Source organism: Ursus americanus, chromosome 31 (genome assembly GCF_024610735.1).
Source record: "Ursus americanus isolate L20-20 chromosome 31, mUrsAme1.1.p, whole genome shotgun sequence".
In the NCBI taxonomy this organism is placed as follows: domain Eukaryota; kingdom Metazoa; phylum Chordata; class Mammalia; order Carnivora; family Ursidae; genus Ursus; species Ursus americanus.
Window position 1 is genome coordinate 36,561,447 of NC_142157.1, and position 20,037 is coordinate 36,581,483.

The 20,037-nt window shown below is 46.0% G+C and overlaps 1 protein-coding gene across 5 annotated transcripts in view; it reads left to right on the plus strand.

The window, feature by feature from the left end:
- The window catches only part of DIP2C (DIP2 acetate--CoA ligase C (putative)), a 390,975-nt gene that overhangs the window by 323,509 nt on the left and 47,429 nt on the right, over positions 1–20,037 (plus strand). For all 5 annotated transcript variants that reach the window (XM_045812960.2, XM_087857775.1, XM_045812961.2 and 2 more), the window contains 5 exons: positions 22–143; positions 1,033–1,144; positions 1,231–1,340; positions 10,577–10,707; positions 19,407–19,575. In XM_045812960.2, coding sequence (XP_045668916.1) covers positions 22–143; positions 1,033–1,144; positions 1,231–1,340; positions 10,577–10,707; positions 19,407–19,575 — 644 coding nt within the window. The remainder of the gene's footprint in view (positions 1–21; positions 144–1,032; positions 1,145–1,230; positions 1,341–10,576; positions 10,708–19,406; positions 19,576–20,037) is intronic.

Sequence of the window (20,037 nt, forward strand, 5' to 3'; positions counted from 1 at the left end):
TTCTGCTCTTCTGCCATCTAGGAATAGACCTCATCGCAGCGTTTTACGGCTGCCTCTACGCCGGCTGTGTGCCAATAACCGTCCGCCCCCCACATCCACAGAACATCGCAACGACGCTGCCGACCGTGAAGATGATCGTGGAGGTAACCGTGCCTGCAAGTGCCGGGCCTCCCCTGCCAGGACCCGAGTGCCGAGGCTTCTCGATCACAGAGCCCAGGGAGGGCGGGCTCTGGGGCCGGTGGGGCAGTGCGGCCTCTACCCTCTAGTTCGGGAAGTAGGATTTCAGCTCGCTGGGGCCGCGTTGCTGACACCTTGGGATTGGAGAGCCCTGTAGGAAGTAACTCCTCACCCACGGCACCTGGACAGACAGTGGGAGCTTTGGCACCAAACTGGTGAAAAAGTCATATATTTTTCTTACTATTTATTTAAGTAATCTCTGCACCCAATGTGGGGCTCAAACTCATGACCCCGAGATCAAGAGTCACACGCTCTTCTCACTGAACCAGCCAGGTGCCCCAAAAGTCATTTTTTTTAATTTCTTTGCTCAAGTTTTGGAAATGTCCCATTCCTTTTTTGAAGTATGGATTCATTTTAATTTTTCTTATGCTTGGGGAAGTTTAAAAGGATTAGGAGAAGTTTTTCCCCTCGGAGGAGGAGCAGCTTAGTCTGGGGACAGCACATGCGAATTCTTTCAGTGGTGGTGTTGGAGGACGGTCGGGGCCATTACTCCTTTTAGGCAGTAGTGATCGTGTCCGTGGGTGTATGTGGCAGCTTTCCTGGGACAGAGCTACCCGCGGAACGGTGTTCGGGATGCTCCTTTCTGAGCATGTTCATAACTGGGTGTCCCTCAGCTCCAGAAATGCCCAGGGACCTCAGTGTCTGTGAGCTGTGTGTGCTGTGGTCAATTCCTGGCTTTCTCAGGCCTCTGGTGGCCGCCGCCGGCTCTGCGGGAGGCAGCCTGGCCAATGGCGTCGGGTTGCGTAGTGAGCAGCGGCTCGCTCCTTCCTGAACGGCGTGTTCTCTGACTGGCAGGTGAGTCGCTCTGCCTGCTTGATGACAACACAGCTCATCTGTAAGTTGTTACGGTCCAGGGAGGCAGCGGCGGCTGTAGACGTCAGGGCGTGGCCCCCCATCCTGGACACAGGTTAGTCCTCGAGCTCGCCGATACGTCCGTGTGCTCGTCTGCTTTTCCTCTGGCTCAGAGACGCTAACGGCTTTGTTCTGCTCCAGATGATTTGCCAAAGAAGCGGCCTGCCCAGATCTACAAACCTTCCAACCCAGACACGCTAGCTTATCTTGACTTCAGCGTTTCCACGACCGGGATGCTCGCTGGAGTGAAGGTGAGAAACGTGATCGCACGGCGTGAGGTTACGAGCCACGCGGGGCTTGTCCCTTGATGTTCTTCGGGACTCTAGCAGACCCTTGAAGGGGCGTGTGAGACGGGTGCGTCCCTGCCCTTCCTGAGGCTGTAAAATGCATGACTGTTTCAGTGGTGACCTAGGCTGGCCGATTCCTTCCACGCGTTCCAGCGCTGTTTATTAGCCCCTAAGAAAGAACGGCACGTGTTCCTTCCTTGCTGGTTCTCAGGTCGCGGTGCCCTGTTACAAGACTCCGTGCACTGGGGTGTCTTGCTTTTTTAGCTTGGGTTCCATCCTGGCTGGATTACTGCCCGCCGCACGGACCCTCGTTCCTACCGAAGACCGGAGCGGCAGTTCACCCTGAACAGCTCGGGGGGTTAGGAGCACCCCCCCCACCATGCAGTCGAAAATCCACGTATGACTTTTGACTCCCCCAAGACTTAGCTGCTTCTAGCCTCCTGTTGACTGCAAGTCTTACCAGTGACACGAGCAGTCGTTAACCCTATTCTGTGTCTTCTGTGTGTTATATACGTATTCTCACAGCAAAGTAAGCTGGAGAAAAGAAAATCCTGTTGAGAAAGTCACGAGGGAGAGAAGAAACGCTTACGGTCCTGCTCTGTAACCAACCCGTGTGTAAGGGGCCGGCGCCCACAATCCCGTGTTGTTCAGGGCTCGGGCAGTGTCCCTGTCAAGGGACTGGTACGTCCTCTGTAGCCTCAGGAAGCCTTTGGCCCACCCGCGGGATCTGACCCCTCCATTTGTGTCATTTACCTCAATTCTCTTTTTCTGCTTTTTTTTTCGATTTTGTATTATTGTTGTTAAATACACATAACATAAATTCGCCCTAATAACCAACCTAAGCGTACGTGGCCTTAAAAACACGCTGTGGAGCCTGTCCACCGTCCACCCGCATAACTCCCCGCATCTTATAAAACTGAAACTCACTACCTATTAATCAAGAGCCCCCGTCCCCTCCCCCAGCACCCACCATCTCCCTTCTGTCTCTGGGATTTTGACGACCGGGGACCCCATAGAGGTGGAGTCCGGGCGCTGTCCTTTTGTGACTGGCTCGTTAAACGTACCATAATGTCCCAGGGGTTCATCCGTGTTGCCATGGGGGTCAGACTGCTTTTTAAGGCTGAGTTAACCTTCCGTTGAATGTATTCACGTTGGGTCTGTGCATTCACCCGTCACTGGACAGAAGGGCTGCTTCCAGGCGTCAGCTCCTGTAAGTGACGCTGCTGTGCGCGTCCATGTACAAGCATCTCCCAAGACACGTTTCCGGGTCTTCTGGGTACATGCCAAGAAGTGGAATTTGGGGTCATACGGTCATTTTGTTTAATCTGGGAGGGAACTGCCATGCTGTTTTCCATGGTGGCCACATCATTTCATCTTCTCCTCATCCTCGTCAACTCAGCGTTTTCTGGGTTTTTCTTGCTTTTATTTTTTAGTAGTAGCCATCCTAATGGGTGTGCAGTGGTATCTCATTGTGGTTTTGATTTGCACTTTCCTAGTGATTAGTGATGTTGAGCATTATTTCATCTTTGGAGAAATATCTGTTTAAGTCCTTTGAATCAAGTTGTTTGTTTTTTATTGTTGTTGTGGTTGAGTCTTACAAATTCTCTGTATATTCTGGATATTAAACCCTGAATTTTCTGCTAATCTGTGGATTGCCTTCTTAACCTGTGGATAGTGTCTTTTGATGCACAAAATTTTTAAATTTTCATAAAGTCCAATGTTGTCTTTTTTTTTGTCCTTTGCCTTCGGTCACACCCAAGAAATCATTGCTAAATCCAGTGTCATAAACGTTTGTCTTGGGTTTTCTTCCAAGAATTTTATTGTCTTAGGTCTTACATTTCTGTCTTTGATCCAATTTGAGCTAATTTTTCTGTGTGGTTTTAGATAAAGGTCCAACCTCATTCTTTTGCACCTGGAGATCCAATTTTCTCAGCGCCATTTGTTGAGAAGACTGTCTTTCCCCTCATTGAATGTTCTTGGCACCCTTGTCAAAAATCAATTGGCCATAAATGCAGGGTTGTTTTTTTTTTCTGGGCTCTGTATTCTCTTCTATTGATCTACGTGTCTGTTTTTGGGCCAGTACTGCACTGTTTTGACTACTGTAAATTTGTAGTAAGCTTTTAAATCAGGAAATGTGAGTCCTCTGTTTATTTTCAAGATTGTTTTGGCTATTCAGATTTCCTTGAGATTCTCTTTGAAGTTTATGATGCATTTTCTACTTCTATAAAAAATATCATTGAAAATTTTTTTAAATTTAAATTCAATTAGCCAATGTACAGTACATTGTTAGTTTTTGGTGTAATGTTCAATGATTCATTAGTTGCAGATAACATTCAGAGACTGCATTGAGTCTGTATAGTTTAGGGTAATATTGACATCTATGAATATGGTATGTGTTTCCATTTATTTATGTCTTTAATTTTTTTGGCAATATTTTATAATTTTCATTGTACAAGTCTTTCACCTCCTTGGTTGAGTTAATTCCTAAGCATTTTATTCTTTGATGCTATTGTAAATAGACTTGTTTTAATTTCCTCTTCAGATTTTTCATTTAATGTATAGAAATGCAAGTGATTTTTGCTTCTTATCTTGCTACTTTGGTGAATTTGATTTTTAATAATTTTTTTGTAAAATATTTAGTGTTTTCTATATATAATAAGTTCACCTTATCTGTGAATAGAGATCATTTTACTTCTACTTTTCCAATTTGAATGACTTGCATTCATTTTTCTTACCTAATTGCTTGGGCTAGAACTTCTAGTACCATATGGAATAGAAGGGGTGAAAGCAGGTATCCTTGCCTTGTTCCTGATTGTAGAGGTAAAGCTTTGAAACTTTTATGGCTGAGTATGATGTTCTCTGTGTTCTCCATATGGCTTTTATTATGTTGAGGCCCTTTTTTCTATTCCTAGTCTATTGAGTGTTTTTATTGTAAAAGGTTGTTGAGTTTTGTCAGAGATGATCATAGGGGGTTTTTTCCCCCTCATTCTTTTAGTGTGACCTATTGATTGATTTTTTTTTAAAAGATTTTATGTTTAAGTAATCTTCACACCCAATGTGGGGCTCAGACTCACAACCCTGAGATTGAGAGTCACATGCTTCTCCACACTGAGTCACCCAGGTGCCCTAGTATTGGTTCATCTTTAAACGTTTGGTTCATTTTAGCAGTGAAGTCATTGGGTGCAGGGCTTTTCTTTGTTGGAAAATCTTCTTTACTGATTTGATTTTCTTACTGCTTGTAAGTTTATTCAGATTTTTTATTCTTCGTGATTTAGTCTTGGCAGGTTTTGTGTTCCCAAACACATAATTTGTGTTTCAGTTTCCATGAAGTGCAGTTTCTCCATCTTGTGTAGGTTGTGCATTTGTTCATAGTACTCTCCGATCATTAATTTCATTTCCGTAGAATCTATAGTAAATGTCCCTGCTTTCATTTCTGATTTTAGTAATTTGAGTGTTCCCTCCTTTTTTCTTAGTCCATCTAGCTAAAGGTTTGCTTTGCTGATTATTTCAAAGAACCAACTATTATTTTCATAGATTATCTCTACTATTTCTCCACTCTCGCTTTGCTTACCTCTGTTCTAGTCTTTATTATTTCCTTTCTTTTGCTAGCTTTGGGTTTCATCTGTTCTTCTTTCTCTCATTCCTTAAGTTGTAAAGTTAGACAGGTGTGAGATCTGTCTTGTTTCTTAAGGTAACTGTTTATATAAATTTCTGCATTAACATTGCTTTTGCTGTGTCCTGTAAGTTTTGGTATGTTGTATTTTCATTTGCATTCATGTCTAAGTATTTTCTGATTTTCCTTGTGATTTCCTTGTGGTTATTTAAGAGTGCGTTTTTTTAATTTTGCAAGTTGTGGGTTTTTCAGTTTTCCTTCTGTTACCGATTCCTAACTTCATCCTGTTGTGGTTGGAGAAGATACTTCATATGGTATCTATCTTTTTAAATCTACTGAGACTTAATTTGTGGCCTAAAATATGGCCTATCCTGGAAAATGACCCAAGTGTTCTTGAGAAGAGTGTGTATTCCATTGTGGTTGACTGTTCTCTGTGTCCCTCAGATCTCTTTGGTTTATTGTGTTAAGTCCCCTATTTTCTTTTTTTTACATGTCTTCTTTCTGCTTGTTCTGTTTTCGAGAATAGGGTATTGAAGTCTCTGTCACTGAAGAAACATTGGTTTCTCCCTTTAGTTTTGTCCATTTTTGCTTCATCTTCTTTGGCGGTCTATTGTCTGGTGTGTAGATGTTTATAATTGTTAAATCTTCTTGCTGTACTGAACCCTTTATTAATATGTAATGCCCCTCTCTGTCTTTTGCAGCCTTTTTGGAAGTCTAAATGTCTGATACTAGTTTACCTCTGCTCTCTTTTGGTTACTCTCTGCATGGAATGTCTTTATCCATTCTTTCACTTTCAAACTATTTGTGTCTTTTGATCTAAAATGAATCTCTTGGGGGCTCCTGGATGGTGCAGTTGGTTGGGGGTCCAACTCTTGGTTTTGGCTGGGGTTATGGCCTCAGGGTCATGAGATCAAGCCCCGCGTCGGGCCCACACGCAACACAGAGTCTACTTGGAGTATCTCTCTCCCTCTCCCCTGTCCCCCAACCCCTGTATGCTTGCTCTCTCTCTCTGTCTTGCTCTCTCACTCTCACAAATAAAAAAATCTTTTTTAAAAATAAATAAAATGAGTCTCTTGTAGGCAGCATATGTTTGGATCATGTATTTTATTCACTCTGCCAATTTCTGTCTTTGGAGAGTTAATCTGTTTATGTTTAAACTAATTACTGGTAAGAAGGGACTTCTGTGGGGCGCCGGGGGGGTGCAGTCGATTAAGTGACCGACTCTTTATTTTAGCTCAGGTCATTATTTCAGGGTCGTGAAATCTAGCCCCGTGTTGAGCTCCCTACTCAGTGGAGAGTCTGCTGGAGATTCTCTCTCCCTCTGCCCCCTCCCCTTACTCGCACTCTCTCTCTAAAATAATTTTTTTTAAAAAAATGAAGGGACTTCTGTCATCTTGCTCATTTTTTTCCATACATCTTATAACTTTCCTGTTACTCATTTCCTGCATTACTGTCTTATTTTGTGCTTAGTTGATTTTTTGTAGTGAAACATTCAAATTCCTTTCTCATTTCTTTTCATATATATTCTACAGGTTTCGTCTTTGAGGTGACCATGGGGATTGGGTTGGGCAGCCTACAGTTGTAATTCTCCAGTTTGGGTTATCTCTGCTTAATTTCAGGGACATAAAAAACTGTTCCATCTCTACCTCTCTCAGTTGCTGGTGTCACAAAGTTATATCTTTATACACTGTATGGCCTAAAATATCTAGTAATAATTCTTTTAAATACATTGGTCTCTTGTTATGTAGGGGGGAAAAAGTGGAATTTAAACCCAAAGTTACAGTAACAGTTTTCGACTAATAATTGTTTTGTTTTACCTTATTAATCTCTTAAATCATGTAGAAAATGAAGGAGTTATAGAGTTATAAAGTATTGCTATGATTATACTAGCTTTTTTTTAAGACTATTTATTTTAGAGGTGGGGGGAGAGAGAGCAAGTGGGGAAGGGGCAGAGGGAGAGGATCTTCAGCTGACTCCCCACTGAGCGTGGAGCCCGGCACAGGGCTCAGTCTCGCCCCACACAGAGATCATGACCTGAGCTGAAATCATGAGTCAGACGCTTACCCAACTGAGCCACCCAGGTGCCCCAGGATTACAGTAGCTTTTATAATTGCCTTGTATTTACTTTACTGAGATCTTAACTTATTCAGATGACTTCGAGTTACATCTAGTGTCTTTCTGTTTCTACCTACAGGGCTTTCTTGAGCCTTTCATGGCAGGTCTAAATTTCATGAGTGCCCACAACTTTTTCTTTGATGGGAATGTCTTAATTTTTCCAAAATTAACTGCCATTGCCCAAACCTTCCTCTGGAAGTTACAAGCCTTAACAGACTCCAGAGCCCCAAATAGTTTCATTTTCTGCCCACACAATTGTCGTCTGGTTGCTGTGGAGACCGTCTTCCCAGAGTCCTCTCCTCTGCTTTTCAATAGAATCTGAGGGACCACACCAAATAAAGTGGAATATAAAATAAAATAATTCTTCAAAAGCCTTTTTTGAGAGAGAGAGAGAGAGCGAGCATGCGTGGGCGGGGGGGGGGGCGGGGGGAGAGACAATCTCAAGGAGACTCCACACTGAGCTGAGCTCAACCCCGGCGCCTGATCTCACAACCCTGAGATCATGACCTGAGCCGACATCAAGAGTCGGTCACTTAACCAACTGCACCACCCAGGTGCCCCTTCAAAAGCCTTTTGGAGTACAGATTTCTTTTCAGAGCAGGATAAGTGATTTACCATGGTGCTGAAGGTGGCCTTGAGCCGCCTCCGATCACCGCAGAAGGGAAGCACACACTTGGATCCTACTGTTTTCATGGTCTGCAGAAGTGGAGGCTATAATGTTACATCTTGATCCGATAGATACTTCTACTTGAAGCAGAGATAAAGCGATCTATGCTATTACTTCATGGGGATTCCACTTAATAGAAGTATAAACCCTAGTAATCCCAGAGAGATGGGTAATAGACTTCCTTTCAAGTTTATGAAAGCTTTCTTTTTTAAAGATTTACTTATTTATTTTAGAGAGCGAGAGAGTGGATGAAGGCGGTGGGGAGGGGCAGAGGGAGAGAAAGAGAATCTCAAGCAGACTCCATGCTGAGCATGGAGCCTTATGCAGGGCTCGATCTCACGACCCTGAGATCACGACCTGACCCAAAACCAAGAGTCGGCTGTTAACCGACTGAGCCACCCAGGTGCTCCTCAAATTTATGGAAGTTTTTATTAAACTTTTGCAATTTAATTTGTTTGATGAGTACCTGAGATGAAACATACTGTGATGTCATTTAATGAAAACCCATATGCCTTAAATACCAAGAGGCGTAAACAGAGCTGAAATCATCTGGTTTATAGTCTTGTCCTGGTGGAAATCCCCTTTACCTCTTTGATTGCATTTGTCACCATGTTTCTTGGAAATGTTAATTCAATTTCAGCTTTTGGACAAAAATGTCATTAAGTATTCAGTTAAATCCCTAAAGGTAAGAGAGAGAAGTTTACCCAGTAAACCATTTTCTCCATAATGGGTGCTGTATAATGTCTGATTTAGTATAAGACCCATGAGTATGTATTTATATGTTCAATATAAGTTTTGTAATACTCTTCCAAAGTGTAATTTGAACTCTGGCATTCCTGGTGGCTCCTGGGTACACATTAGCTCCACGTCTACGAGGACGTCTTGTGGAGGACCCATATGGCACCTGCTGTTTCCTTCAGCTCGATCGCCCTCTGGGCTTCCCCACAAGCTGTTGTAGAGCTGCGGTGGCTCTCCCTTCCACTGAGGGGCTCACTCTCGGATGGGGTGTGCCGCTGATGTTTGCCCAGGCCATGGACACTTACTTCATCATCAGCCAAAGTCATACCGCACAGAAAGTAACCCTTCCCTAGAGAAGTCCTAAGATGCATCCTAAAAATAAACACAGGTGCCCTCACCCCTGAGCGCTCTGACTATGTCTGCTCTCAGTGTCTCTTTCAGAGTCAAGCACGAGAGCTGCTTGTTTGGGGCTTGTGGAAAACTAATTCTTTATCCAGGTACAAATCTGTCTTCATAAGAATTGGGCGTTCTTCTTCCAAAGTGGACTATGGGTCTGTGATGTTGACAGGGTCCAAGATTGCAATGAGCTTGGACGTGAAATGTTCAGCTTTCCTGGTTGCTTTTTTCTTAATCTCTCTGCGTTCTTGCCACTATGAAGAGATCTGTTCATGCTTACTCACCCTCAAGACCCATAGTGTGAGCCCCAGGGCGATGGGAGAACGCATTCTCTGCTCTCCTTGGGCTCTCCACCCACTTTGTCAAAGTGCTCACAGGCCCCGCAGTTAACAGAGCTCTCTCTCAATTTCCCGCTGGATCACGAGCTCCTGGGGTTGGAGGCTGTGTTTTATTCTTTTTTGTAGTTCGAGCACCTAATACAAAGCCTGATACAAGCACGTCCTCAATTACTATATTAGTATTTGCTGAGCTAAAGTGAAAAACTCTGTTCTTGCTACAAACAGTGCCTGCACAGAGCAGGGGTTCAGTAAAGGTTTATTTTAGTGAGAATGTGGGTAATTTTGGTAGTTAGGATTTTACTAATTCCCAATCCAGCAGGTGGGAGGTTGAAGGAATATTTCATAAATGTTTCTTCTTTAAGCAAATTATTGTGGCTTTAATAGCAAAGCTAAAGGAGCTGCTTGTGTGTCCGATTCTAGAGCAAGTCTCTGTTACTTTTTATGAATTCCGTGAAGTATCCACAGTGAACCCTGCTGGCCAGAGCGTCTGACAGCGCTCCCACGGTCACGGCAGAAGCATGCCCCACCCCCGGCTTCTCTCCGCCGTTGCTGGGGTGACTGACGGGTGCTTTTCCCAGACATTTGTCTGGGTCTGCCTGCGTGTGAGGGTGCATGTTCCACCCCTCACTCGGTTCAGCTCCAGGGGACATCACTTCCGATGAACTGAAGACATGTTTAAAACCACGAGCTTGGAAAGATTTTCCTTTTCCTCTTGGGTTGGCTTGGCTAGAAAGCTTCTGTGAGAAACTTGACTATATTAGATACATTTTACGGTATCTTGTAGTAACTCATGTTATATTCTGGCTGTGGGAGCCCCCCTCCTGTCACCTCGGTCGTGCGGGGACGGGTAGCGTGGCTGCTGGCGCACCCCCGGCTGAGATTCTGGCTCGAGTGTGTGTGACCGTCAGCAAACTGTCTTCTCTGAGCCTGGTTTCCTGACCGTTGAGATGGTGTGTTTGTCCACCGTGCCCTGCTGGCCCTATTGCATGGCCCACGTGTCTAAATCAGATACGGTCCCGACCCGGAGAGGGGCCCTGAGCCAGTGTGTCCCCAGCTTCTTCACAGCATAGTGGGATTGCTGGAGAATTCTTTCTGTGCTAACCTGCTTTTTGGCTGTAGGACGTGGTGACTTCAGCTATAGGATTCCTGGGTCTGGGGGCCCAGGAAGTGTTGCATGTGGTTTAGCCCTTGAAAATGGGAGCACTGACCGGAATCGCAGCCCCCTCTTGTGCTGGCAAAGCCAGAGCGTGGCTGCCATGGCGCCCTTCCTGCAGTCACCGTGGGGTGCTGGAGGTCGGGCTGCGTGGACTGAGGTGGCCTTGCTGTCTTGCAGATGTCTCACGCAGCCACCAGTGCCTTCTGCCGTTCCATTAAGCTGCAGTGTGAACTCTACCCCTCTCGAGAAGTGGCCATCTGCTTGGACCCTTACTGTGGACTTGGGTTTGTCCTGTGGTGCCTCTGTAGGTGAGTATCCTCTTGAATATCTTTACAATGAAGACTAAATCCGTCATGCACCCCCTTTCTAGACCATTTGCAGAGCAGATGCTAGTGTCGGGGGGGGCTGCCATGTCCGACCGGCTGCGGCTGGGTCACAGGTGGGTCACTGTCCCGTCCCTTCTCAGCCCCGCGCTCCGGGAGGACCAGATGTGTCTGCGGTGGTATCCACACTCCACAGCGTTTGCTGAGCCCCACAGAGACCACAAACTCTGGGCTCTTTCTGGGAGGCTGCCTGGTGGGGACCCCTATTTCCTAGCGAGGATGCCAGCCTGAGGCTTTGGTGCTTTGCCTTTACCTAGCAGTTACCCCTGGCCTGGAATGTGTATTAGGTCAATGCACACTTCAGGCTCCCTCCTCCTTCGGGCTTCTCGCTGGCGTGGCTGGGAGGAACCAGGTGCAGAAAGGCGGGGAGCTCCCCATGAGAGCCCACCAGAGTCCCCACCACGTCCGCGTCTCCAGCGCCCCAGGGCTGGCCATAGCAGGCTCAGCAAGTGTCTCGAGAGGGTGAATGTGAGGTGTGTTGGCATTTCTTCAGACTGTAGAAACTTTGGGGAAGACCAAACAGCCTGCAGAACACGAAGACCACAGGGGCCAGAGCCCCTTCGTGACACCAGGAAGTACTCACCGCTCGCATTTTGCAGTCTTCCAGAGTTGGTTGGGAGGTAGCATACTGTTTTGGTAGTGTCAACGCTCGAGCGTCTGCAAGCACGTGAACAAGGCCGTGGTGCACACCGGTGCCCACCGTCCGGCTCCCACGGGCCAGCGTTCGGACGGCTTTGCTTCATCTCTCCTTCCAGTTTTTTCTGCCCCTGTGTTCCGTGCGGCATTGTAAAGCCATCACCAAACGTGATTTCGCCATAAACTGTTCGGTGTGTGTACAGTTTTGTGGCTGTGCCTTAATATAGATTTAAAACTGAGATGCTGCCGTATGAAAACGGTCATGATTTCCTTTCTTCTTAATAGTCGCTAATGTCTTCTCTCATGTCTTTAAATGCACTTTGGAAAACAATTATTCTAATGCATTCATCGTACTTAATAGTATTAAGTTAGATTAAAATCCAGTCCTGTAGTTTTGAAAAACGCTGGCATTCATTCTAGTTAGAACAATTAAAGTTTTTGAGAGCACAAATTCAATTCAATTAAAATATTCAGTGATTTTTGCCTCACTATAGAATGCAGTAGTATCGTGCGTAAATATTTTTCTTGGGAAGTCGTTCAGAATATGGCGTTGCAGCAGAGGGGCCAGGGACGCGCGGCCAACCGCGAAGGAAGCCTGTCCTGCGGCACTAACCCTAAAGGGGACTGTGTGTCCCTTGGCAAAGGCGCCCGTGAAGCCGAAGCGAGTGGATGGAGCGCTTTCCCGCCCCTGGGGCTCACCGAGCCTGACCCTCGTGACACGGCCAGAGAGGCTGCCTGTTGGTGGGAAGGTTTGACGCACACCGGTAGCAGCGGGTCACGGTGGGGCTCTTGAAAGGGGCCCTAAGGTGGCTTTTCCTAATGGCGTCTTTCCTGCAAATTCGTTCAGAAGTCATGAAATTACCAAGTTCTGCTGATTGTCTCTGCAACACTGACATAAATACAGGAGAGCTGTGAACTTTTTCCTTCTGAAGTCTCTGCAGAAACAGATCCGGACAAACTTGCTTAGAAACTGGCCTGGGAGCATCTGCCGCAGGAGGAATGAGAATGCCCGGCACCTGTCGGCACTGGGGGTGCTGCTGTCTGCTCCGACGGGCTAGCGCTCCCTCGGGGAAGGGCCGACTTCACGGCTGGTCCAGGAAATGCACAAGATGCGCCTGAATGTCTTTTTGTGCGAGAAGGCGCTCGTGGCATGAGGGTGACGTGCCCTTTGGAGGGGCTCCCACTGGCCGGATTGGGGGATTTCAGCACCAAAATAAAGATTATGATAGATAACACTTTGAATAAAACAGGAAATTATCTCACCATTCCAACAGACAGACTGAAAGCTTGATCGATAGAGTAGACATCTAGAAAACAGTTGTGAGTTATAAAGGGATGGAGAGAACCTTCACAGCAGAGACACGGGGTCATGAGTGTCACCCAGAGAGTTGCAGCGAGGCAAACAGCGTCATGTCCGGGGTCGTCCTGACAAAGACCCTTCACTGAAGCACTGAGTCCAGGGAGCATCAGACCCAGACTGAGGGGTGCCCACAGCTGCTGTCTGTGACCACGAGTGCCAGATTCACACAGTCACAGAAGCCCTGAGGACCCCAGCGGGTGGGCTGATGGCGTCTGCGGGTGTGTCTCTGAACGGTCTCCTTTCTCTGTAAAAGTCACCGTCAGGACAACCAGCAAACGTGAAGGGGTCCAAGGCTTCGGTGGAAGAAATGTATCTGTTTCCTGATTTTGACATCTTATTGGCTGTATGGAGAAAAATAAATATGTTTACTGGAGATACCCGCTGACGTCAGTGACCCACCCTCAAGTGATTCGAGAGAGGAAAAAGTTATTTCTACTTACAACTTTTCTGTAACTTTGCAATGCTTTCAGCATTTTAAAAAGTTTAATACAATTTTTTGTGTTTTCACCCTAAAGTTACCTTCAGTCATAAAATAGAGGATTATTTCTTTGAGAATCATGATATAACAGAATTGTTTCAAAATATTCTTAAGATCAAATATGTCTTAAAAAGCATTTCCGATCATTGATATTCATGGGTTGGAAGTTTCAATATTGTTAAAATGGAAATTCTCTGCAAATAGATCTAGGATTCGAAGTAATTCCTGTCAAAATCTCATCAGGGTTGGTTTGTTTTTGTTTTTGTTTTTTGGCAGAAATCGAAAATTTTATCCTAAAATACAAAAAAAGAATGCCCAATATCCAAAACAATTTTGGAATAGAATAACAAAGTTGGAAAGCTCAGACTTCCCAATTTCAACACTTACTGCAGTAACCAGACCAGGGCTGTGCTGGCATAAAGGTAATAGGAAGGTAGGTGCAGAAAAAACAGCCAGTGAAACAGAATTCAGAGTCTGGAAACTGTGGTGACCTCTTATGTGTGGCTACTTCATTTCTCAACAAAGGTACCACAACAGCTCAATGATGAAAGGGTGGTATTTCCAGTGAATGATGCTCGGCAACGTTGGATGTTCAGACATTGACGTAGGAGCTAAGACTTTTAGAAGACAGAGGAGTCAGTCTTTATAATCTTGAGTTAGGCAGAGTTCTTAGATATGGTACCAGAGGTACAATACATAAAAGAAATACCAAAAATATGACTTCAATAAAATTAAAAATGTGGGCACATCAAACGACACTATTAAGAAAGTTGGAAAAGTTGGAAAGCCACAGACTGGGGAATAATTTTTGCGAATCATACGCTGATAGAGTCCTTCCAACCAGATATAAAACAAACTCTCAAAACTCAAGAAGAAGACCCACAACATAATTTAAGAACGGGCAATAGATTTGAATAGACATTTCACCAAAAATACAGAAATGACTTATAAGCAAATGAAAAGATGCTTAGCATTTATTAGGGAAATGCAAATTAAAGCTAGTGAGATAACACTTCGTACCCACTGGAGCAGATACAGCCGCAAACCCCAGAAAGTAACGAGGTTGGAGAACTTGTATTTTCTGGTTTCAAAACAATACCACAAAACAACAGTAACCAAGGGTGTGCAGAAACCGGAATTCTCCTACGTTGTTGTCAACGGGAATGTGAAATGGTGAAACCACAGTCTGGCATGTTCTTAAAAATTAAACATAAATTCACAGTGTGACCCAGCAGTTCCGCTCTTAGGCATCTGCCAAAGCAAAGGGAAAACACCCAAAGCCCTGGTGAGTGAAATGTCCCTAGCAGCCTTCGTAAAAACAAGGAGGAAAGAAAAACACACACCCCACGGGTCCACCAGCTGGTGAAAGGCTGGATGGTGTGTGTTCGTGTCCGTACGATGAGGTATGGCTGCAGCGTGGATAAACTTCAGAAACAGCCCACGAGGAGAAAAGCCAGACTCAAAATCACATATTCTGTGATTGTGTCCAATGATGCCATTTGTATACGATGTCTGGGAAAGACAACTCTACAGAGCCAGAAAGGAGGGCAGAGGTTGAGTGGGGCTGGGGTCGAGCCACAACGAGCACAGGTGGGTTGGAAACGTTCCAGAACAACTCTGCAAATTTAGTAAAATCCTTTCAATTCTGTGCTTCATATGGGGTAGATTTGATGGTACGCGCATGATACCTAAAAAAAACTCTTAAGAAGGAAGACAGGCTGTCATCAGGGAGCTGAGGGGCTCAGTGCAGACGGTAACCTGCCCACCGCAGGGTGACGTGTCTTGTAGCGAGCCAGGCACCTGCCCTGCTCCAGGTGCCCAAGTTCTGATCATTTGTGTGTTTTCTCAGGTTAGTAAGCTGAAATCACTGAATTAAAGGTGTGAAATTGTATGTTACCAAAATGTCTGATTTTTCCTCCTAGTCAGCCATGTTTTTCTTTTTTTAAATAGACTATTTTTCAGAACAGTTTGAGATTCACAGCAAAACTGAGTGGAAGTTACAGAGATTTCCCACATACTTCCTACGGCCACACTCGCACCATCTCCCCCATCATCAGCATCTCCCTCCAGGGTGGGTCTTCTTTTTTTTTTTTTTTTTTTTTTTTTTAATAATCTAGGACCCTGGTTGATGCATCGTCATCATGGACCAGAGTCCATAATTTACATCAGGGTTCACTCTTGGTGGTACAGGAAGCTCAGAGATAGACTGATCTTTGACAGAGGAGCAAAGGCCATGCAACAAAGCCAAGATTGTCTCTTCAGCAAGTGATGTGGGGACAACCGTGCTTCTACGTGCGCGAAAAAATGGGTCTAGGCGCAGACCTCACGGTCTTCACAAGAACTAGCTCAAAATGGATTGTAGACCTAAAGTGAAACATAAAACTATCAAACTCCTAGAAGGGAAAAGTCTGGATGACTTGGGTCATGGCCGTGACTTCTTAGATATGACACCAAAAGTCTCCCACGATAGGACGTAATTCATTGAAATGAATCAATCATTACCGCTCTACGAGACACCGTCAGAACGAAGAGGCGAGCCACAGATGTGCAGAAAATACTCCCACGTGTCTTTAATCATCTGGTTCTGTCTGAAGTTCAGATCTAGACTAGAATAGTTCAGGTTCCAGGAATTCTCAGAAAATCATCGTCTTCAGTATAAGCAGCCTGCTATTACTCGGTTGTTTTCTCCAAGGAGGTGTTTGTGGCGAGTGCCAAGAAGTCAGTTCCGGTTAGTAAATGAAGCGATGAATCGACATTGGTTGGGCTGAGTAAGGAAGGGCTAGTAAGAAATCCGTGAGGAGTGTTCCCTGTTATCTGTCTGTCCTCTGTTATCAGCACTTGTTAATTTTTTTCTTAATGTTGACGTCCATCCTAGTGTAACGAGGAGAGTGGCGCACCATACTTGATTTTCACGAGTGTGCCTACAACTCTCTAGCCTTGAATTCCACACGGGGGACCCCAGCCCTTTCATGTGGGAATGGTTCCGACCAGGCAGGTCGTTCATCCTGACGTATGTTCTTGATTAGGCTGGTCGTGGGTGTTCCGTATTTCATTTTCTGTGGTTTGGATCTCCTTGCATAGTACTTATGAAGTAAAACCCTGGGAACAACATGGAAGTGATGAATTGTCATCATTAAGAGGAGTATCATCGTAAGGTTTTGCCCACACTTTGATTCCCTAAGCCGTGGGGCTCAGATGTCACAGCACGTGTTTGGAGCCCAGCATTGAAAATGTGAAAATCCTTGGTGAGATCCCGCGACTGTAAATCTGAGCTGTGGTACAAAGCATGCGGGGAAACCTAGTTCAGTTGTGTTGTTAACCCTGATTCATGAACAGAAGTGGACGCATGCTTCCTGGCGGACAGTTAGGATTTCTGAGGTGCGTAAAGTGTAGGCTTGTTAGATCTTAGGTTGTTCAAACCCCATAGTTGATCCCTGAGACTGTTCTTTCGACGTCCATGTAGCGGAGGAAAATTTCCTGTCATGTTTGTTTCTTCCTCCTCCATGTTGGAGTGAACACATTCGCTACCAAGAAAGCCTCTAATTCAGAGTGACAGCATGTGTGTGTGCCGAGTCTTTGGAGGCCATGGTGCAAGGGACAGACAGCACAACTCTACCCAGGGTTGCAAAGGAAACATCAGTTTCTGTCAGCTCAGGCCAGGCGGGAATGTCCTGTGTGTGTGTCCACGTCCCCAGGGGCAGCGCACCTCTGGGAAAGCGTCCTGGCAGCAGAGTCGTGTCTTATAGCCCCGGGGAAAACATCTCCAAATTGCTCCGTAGGACCTCTGGGTATACGGGGTGATGGCATCCCTTGGCCACTAGACATAGGGGTGCAGCTGGGGAAATGTTTGGTTTCTTTCCGACCCCAAGTGGATAATTCTTGGAAGGTTACTTTGAAAATAACATGGTATGCCTCAAAAGTGAGCACACAGGGAAGACAGGCCAGCTTCCAACACCGGATGGAAACTCTGATTTTCAGGAACCTCAGCTCTGGGTACAAGAGCTTCTGGGTAAAAGTTTGTTTTCTCAGACTGCGAAGTCCAGGCTACATTGTTTGATGGAGTGTTACTCACAGTGGTTACAGCACACGGCCTGCGCTCAGCTGTTTGAGTGGGAGCGGGACTTGGTGATGCAGGTAGATTCGTTGTCCTGTGTTTTGGTCTCGAGTAACCTTAGTGTAAACTGATCTTTCATGACCTGAGTTAATTTCTCAAAGACAAATCTTACAGAAACACTGCCAGAATTTCGAGTGCTACGGTCATGGGAACAGGCTCCTCCCTGATTTTGATAAATTGACACTAAAGGTAACTTCCGCACGTTTCCATAGGGCTCCACCGGTGAGTGCCACTCTGGGCAATCACATGCCCAGCGGGACGTCCGTAGCAGCAGGATTTCGGAGCAAACGTGAAAGGCGTGGGTGTAATAATCCTCTCTCCTGCTCCCTGAGAACAGTAGTACGTCCTCAGCTCTGCAGGTTTCCTCTAAACTCGACCCAGACCCAGCGCTGACTATGCTGAGGTTTGGGTAGCCCTTCAAATACAGCGTCTGTTTGTTCTCAGACTCCCTTACTCGAAGGGTTAAGTAAAATCCAGACATTCTCATGGATGCACCTACCACTGAAAAATTAGCTCCCACATGATGATGGATCTCCATCCTGGAGTGACAGTCGGGCTTTCTCCGCACGCGCTGGTTGTGGACTGGGGTTGTGCTCAGCGGCCTGCATTAGCAGAACCAGAAGTACCCACCAGCTTGAAGGGTTTGTGGTCCCGATGAGAAACGTATGATTGGGTGTCTCCAGGTGAGGGGTGTGTGTGCGTGTGGGTGGGTGTGTGTGTGCGCGCGCGGCGTTCTTAACAGGAGCCTCTGAAAGCTGTCAGGAGCTGGCTCAAGCCGCAGAAAGGTGTGGGGGGCAGCGAAGGGGGTCACAGCTGTGAAGGGAGACAGGCTAGTCACAGGTCAAGGCGGGGTGGGGGGTCCCGCACGCCCGAGGCACTGGCAGCTGGCTGGTGGCCCCTGAGCCCTCACATGGCAACATAGCCAGGTCCTTCCAGAAGGGACATCTGAGGGGTAGGTACGTAGCAATGGACTAAGGCACTTTCTAAAGCAAAAGCGGAGTCTTTAAATGGTATTTATTGTAATGTCCACAAAGAGCCTGTTGGTTACTTGTTAAAGTTCTTGCTTGTGATTTTCCCTTGGTCAGCCAGCACCTGGGGGTGGTGGAAGGAAGGGGGGAACCACAGGCAGCTTTCAGCTCATGGTGTAGAGTTTCCTCTAAACTCTTACTCTCAACTCAGCATCTGTTCCTCCCTTCAGGAAGTACTCTCATTTAAAAGGAGAAATTGGCTTACATGGGACTTTTTGTTACTAAAATAACAGTGGCATTTGAGTGTGCTTTGAGATGCTTGAGTGTGTTTAATACGGCGTGTGTGTAAATAGTGACTGGCATACGACCTTATCTTCTGCTTCTTCTGCTATTCCTTCACAGGCAGTCAAATTAATTACCCTTCCTGTCTTGTGCATTAACTTTAATTAAGCAAAAGAAAGCACTGCAGCGTTACGATGTCCTATCACAACGTGTGTGTGCAAATTACTCACAACTGGATAACTTTCACACTTTCTGAATTTTAGTTTTCAACATACAGGGATTTAAGATTCCCCCATCAGTAATGCAGTAAAAGCCAGTTGTCTAAAAAAAAAAAAAAAAACGGACAGGACGCGTGGCTGGCTCAGTTTGTCAAGCATGCAACTCTTCATCTCGGGGTCATGAGGTTGAGCTCCACGTTGGGTGTAGAGATCACATCAAAAAAATGGACAAAGGACTTGATTCCTCCAAAGAAAACATGCGTTTTTATAGATGCAACCCTGTGTTTCCTGTATTTTGCGAATGTAGCAACCTTGAGAGAACCCTGATGGCCTCGTAGCGTCTAGAGGTTTCAGAGGAGTGCTCAAAAAGGCGGTCACCGAATCAAGATTCCTGGAGTTCTCTTGGGCTTTGCAGAATGTTTTTGTGAACACACTTGCATTTTGTATTGGCCAACCTGGAGGGGCAGTGGCGGGACTGCCCCCCTCTTGAAGTGGGCAGCAGATGTTGCTGAGGCACAGGGGTCCTGCGGCCCCACCCTCACGCGGCCCTTCCCGTCTCTCTCCGCAGTGTGTACTCCGGGCACCAGTCCATTCTCATCCCGCCTTCTGAGCTGGAAACCAACCCTGCCTTGTGGCTTCTTGCCGTGAGTCAGTACAAAGTCCGGGATACGTTTTGCTCCTATTCAGTGATGGAACTTTGTACCAAGGGGCTGGGCTCGCAGACAGAATCCCTCAAGGTAAGCAGCCTGTCACAGGCCTCAGGGTGCTTTGGGGAGCCCGTCCGAGCGTCCTAGGGAAGCACCTGTCACAGGGCGTGGCAAGGGTTGCTGAAGCTAAAATAATCATTCACAAAAGCCAAGGTGTAATCCGCTGTCCCCTGAAGCTCCCTCCCAAAACTGATTTCATGTGAAAACTTGATTTTATACGGTGAATGATTGCACTGCCCCAGGGAGTCACAGGTCAGGGTGTGCCCTCTGATGTCTGCGAGTGCATCCGGTCTGCCCGAAAGGCTCTCAGGGGCTTTTCCTCCGTTGGTGAGTTCACTTGTGCAGTGAAGTTAACTTTTTTCTGATGCTGGTATTCAAGCCGTAGGTTTGAATTTAGCCACTCATTTTTGTTTTCCTTGAAGACCTTGATGTGTAGGTCTGCATCCTAACCAGAATGTTAGCATTTGCCTCCATTTAAGTCAATAACATTCT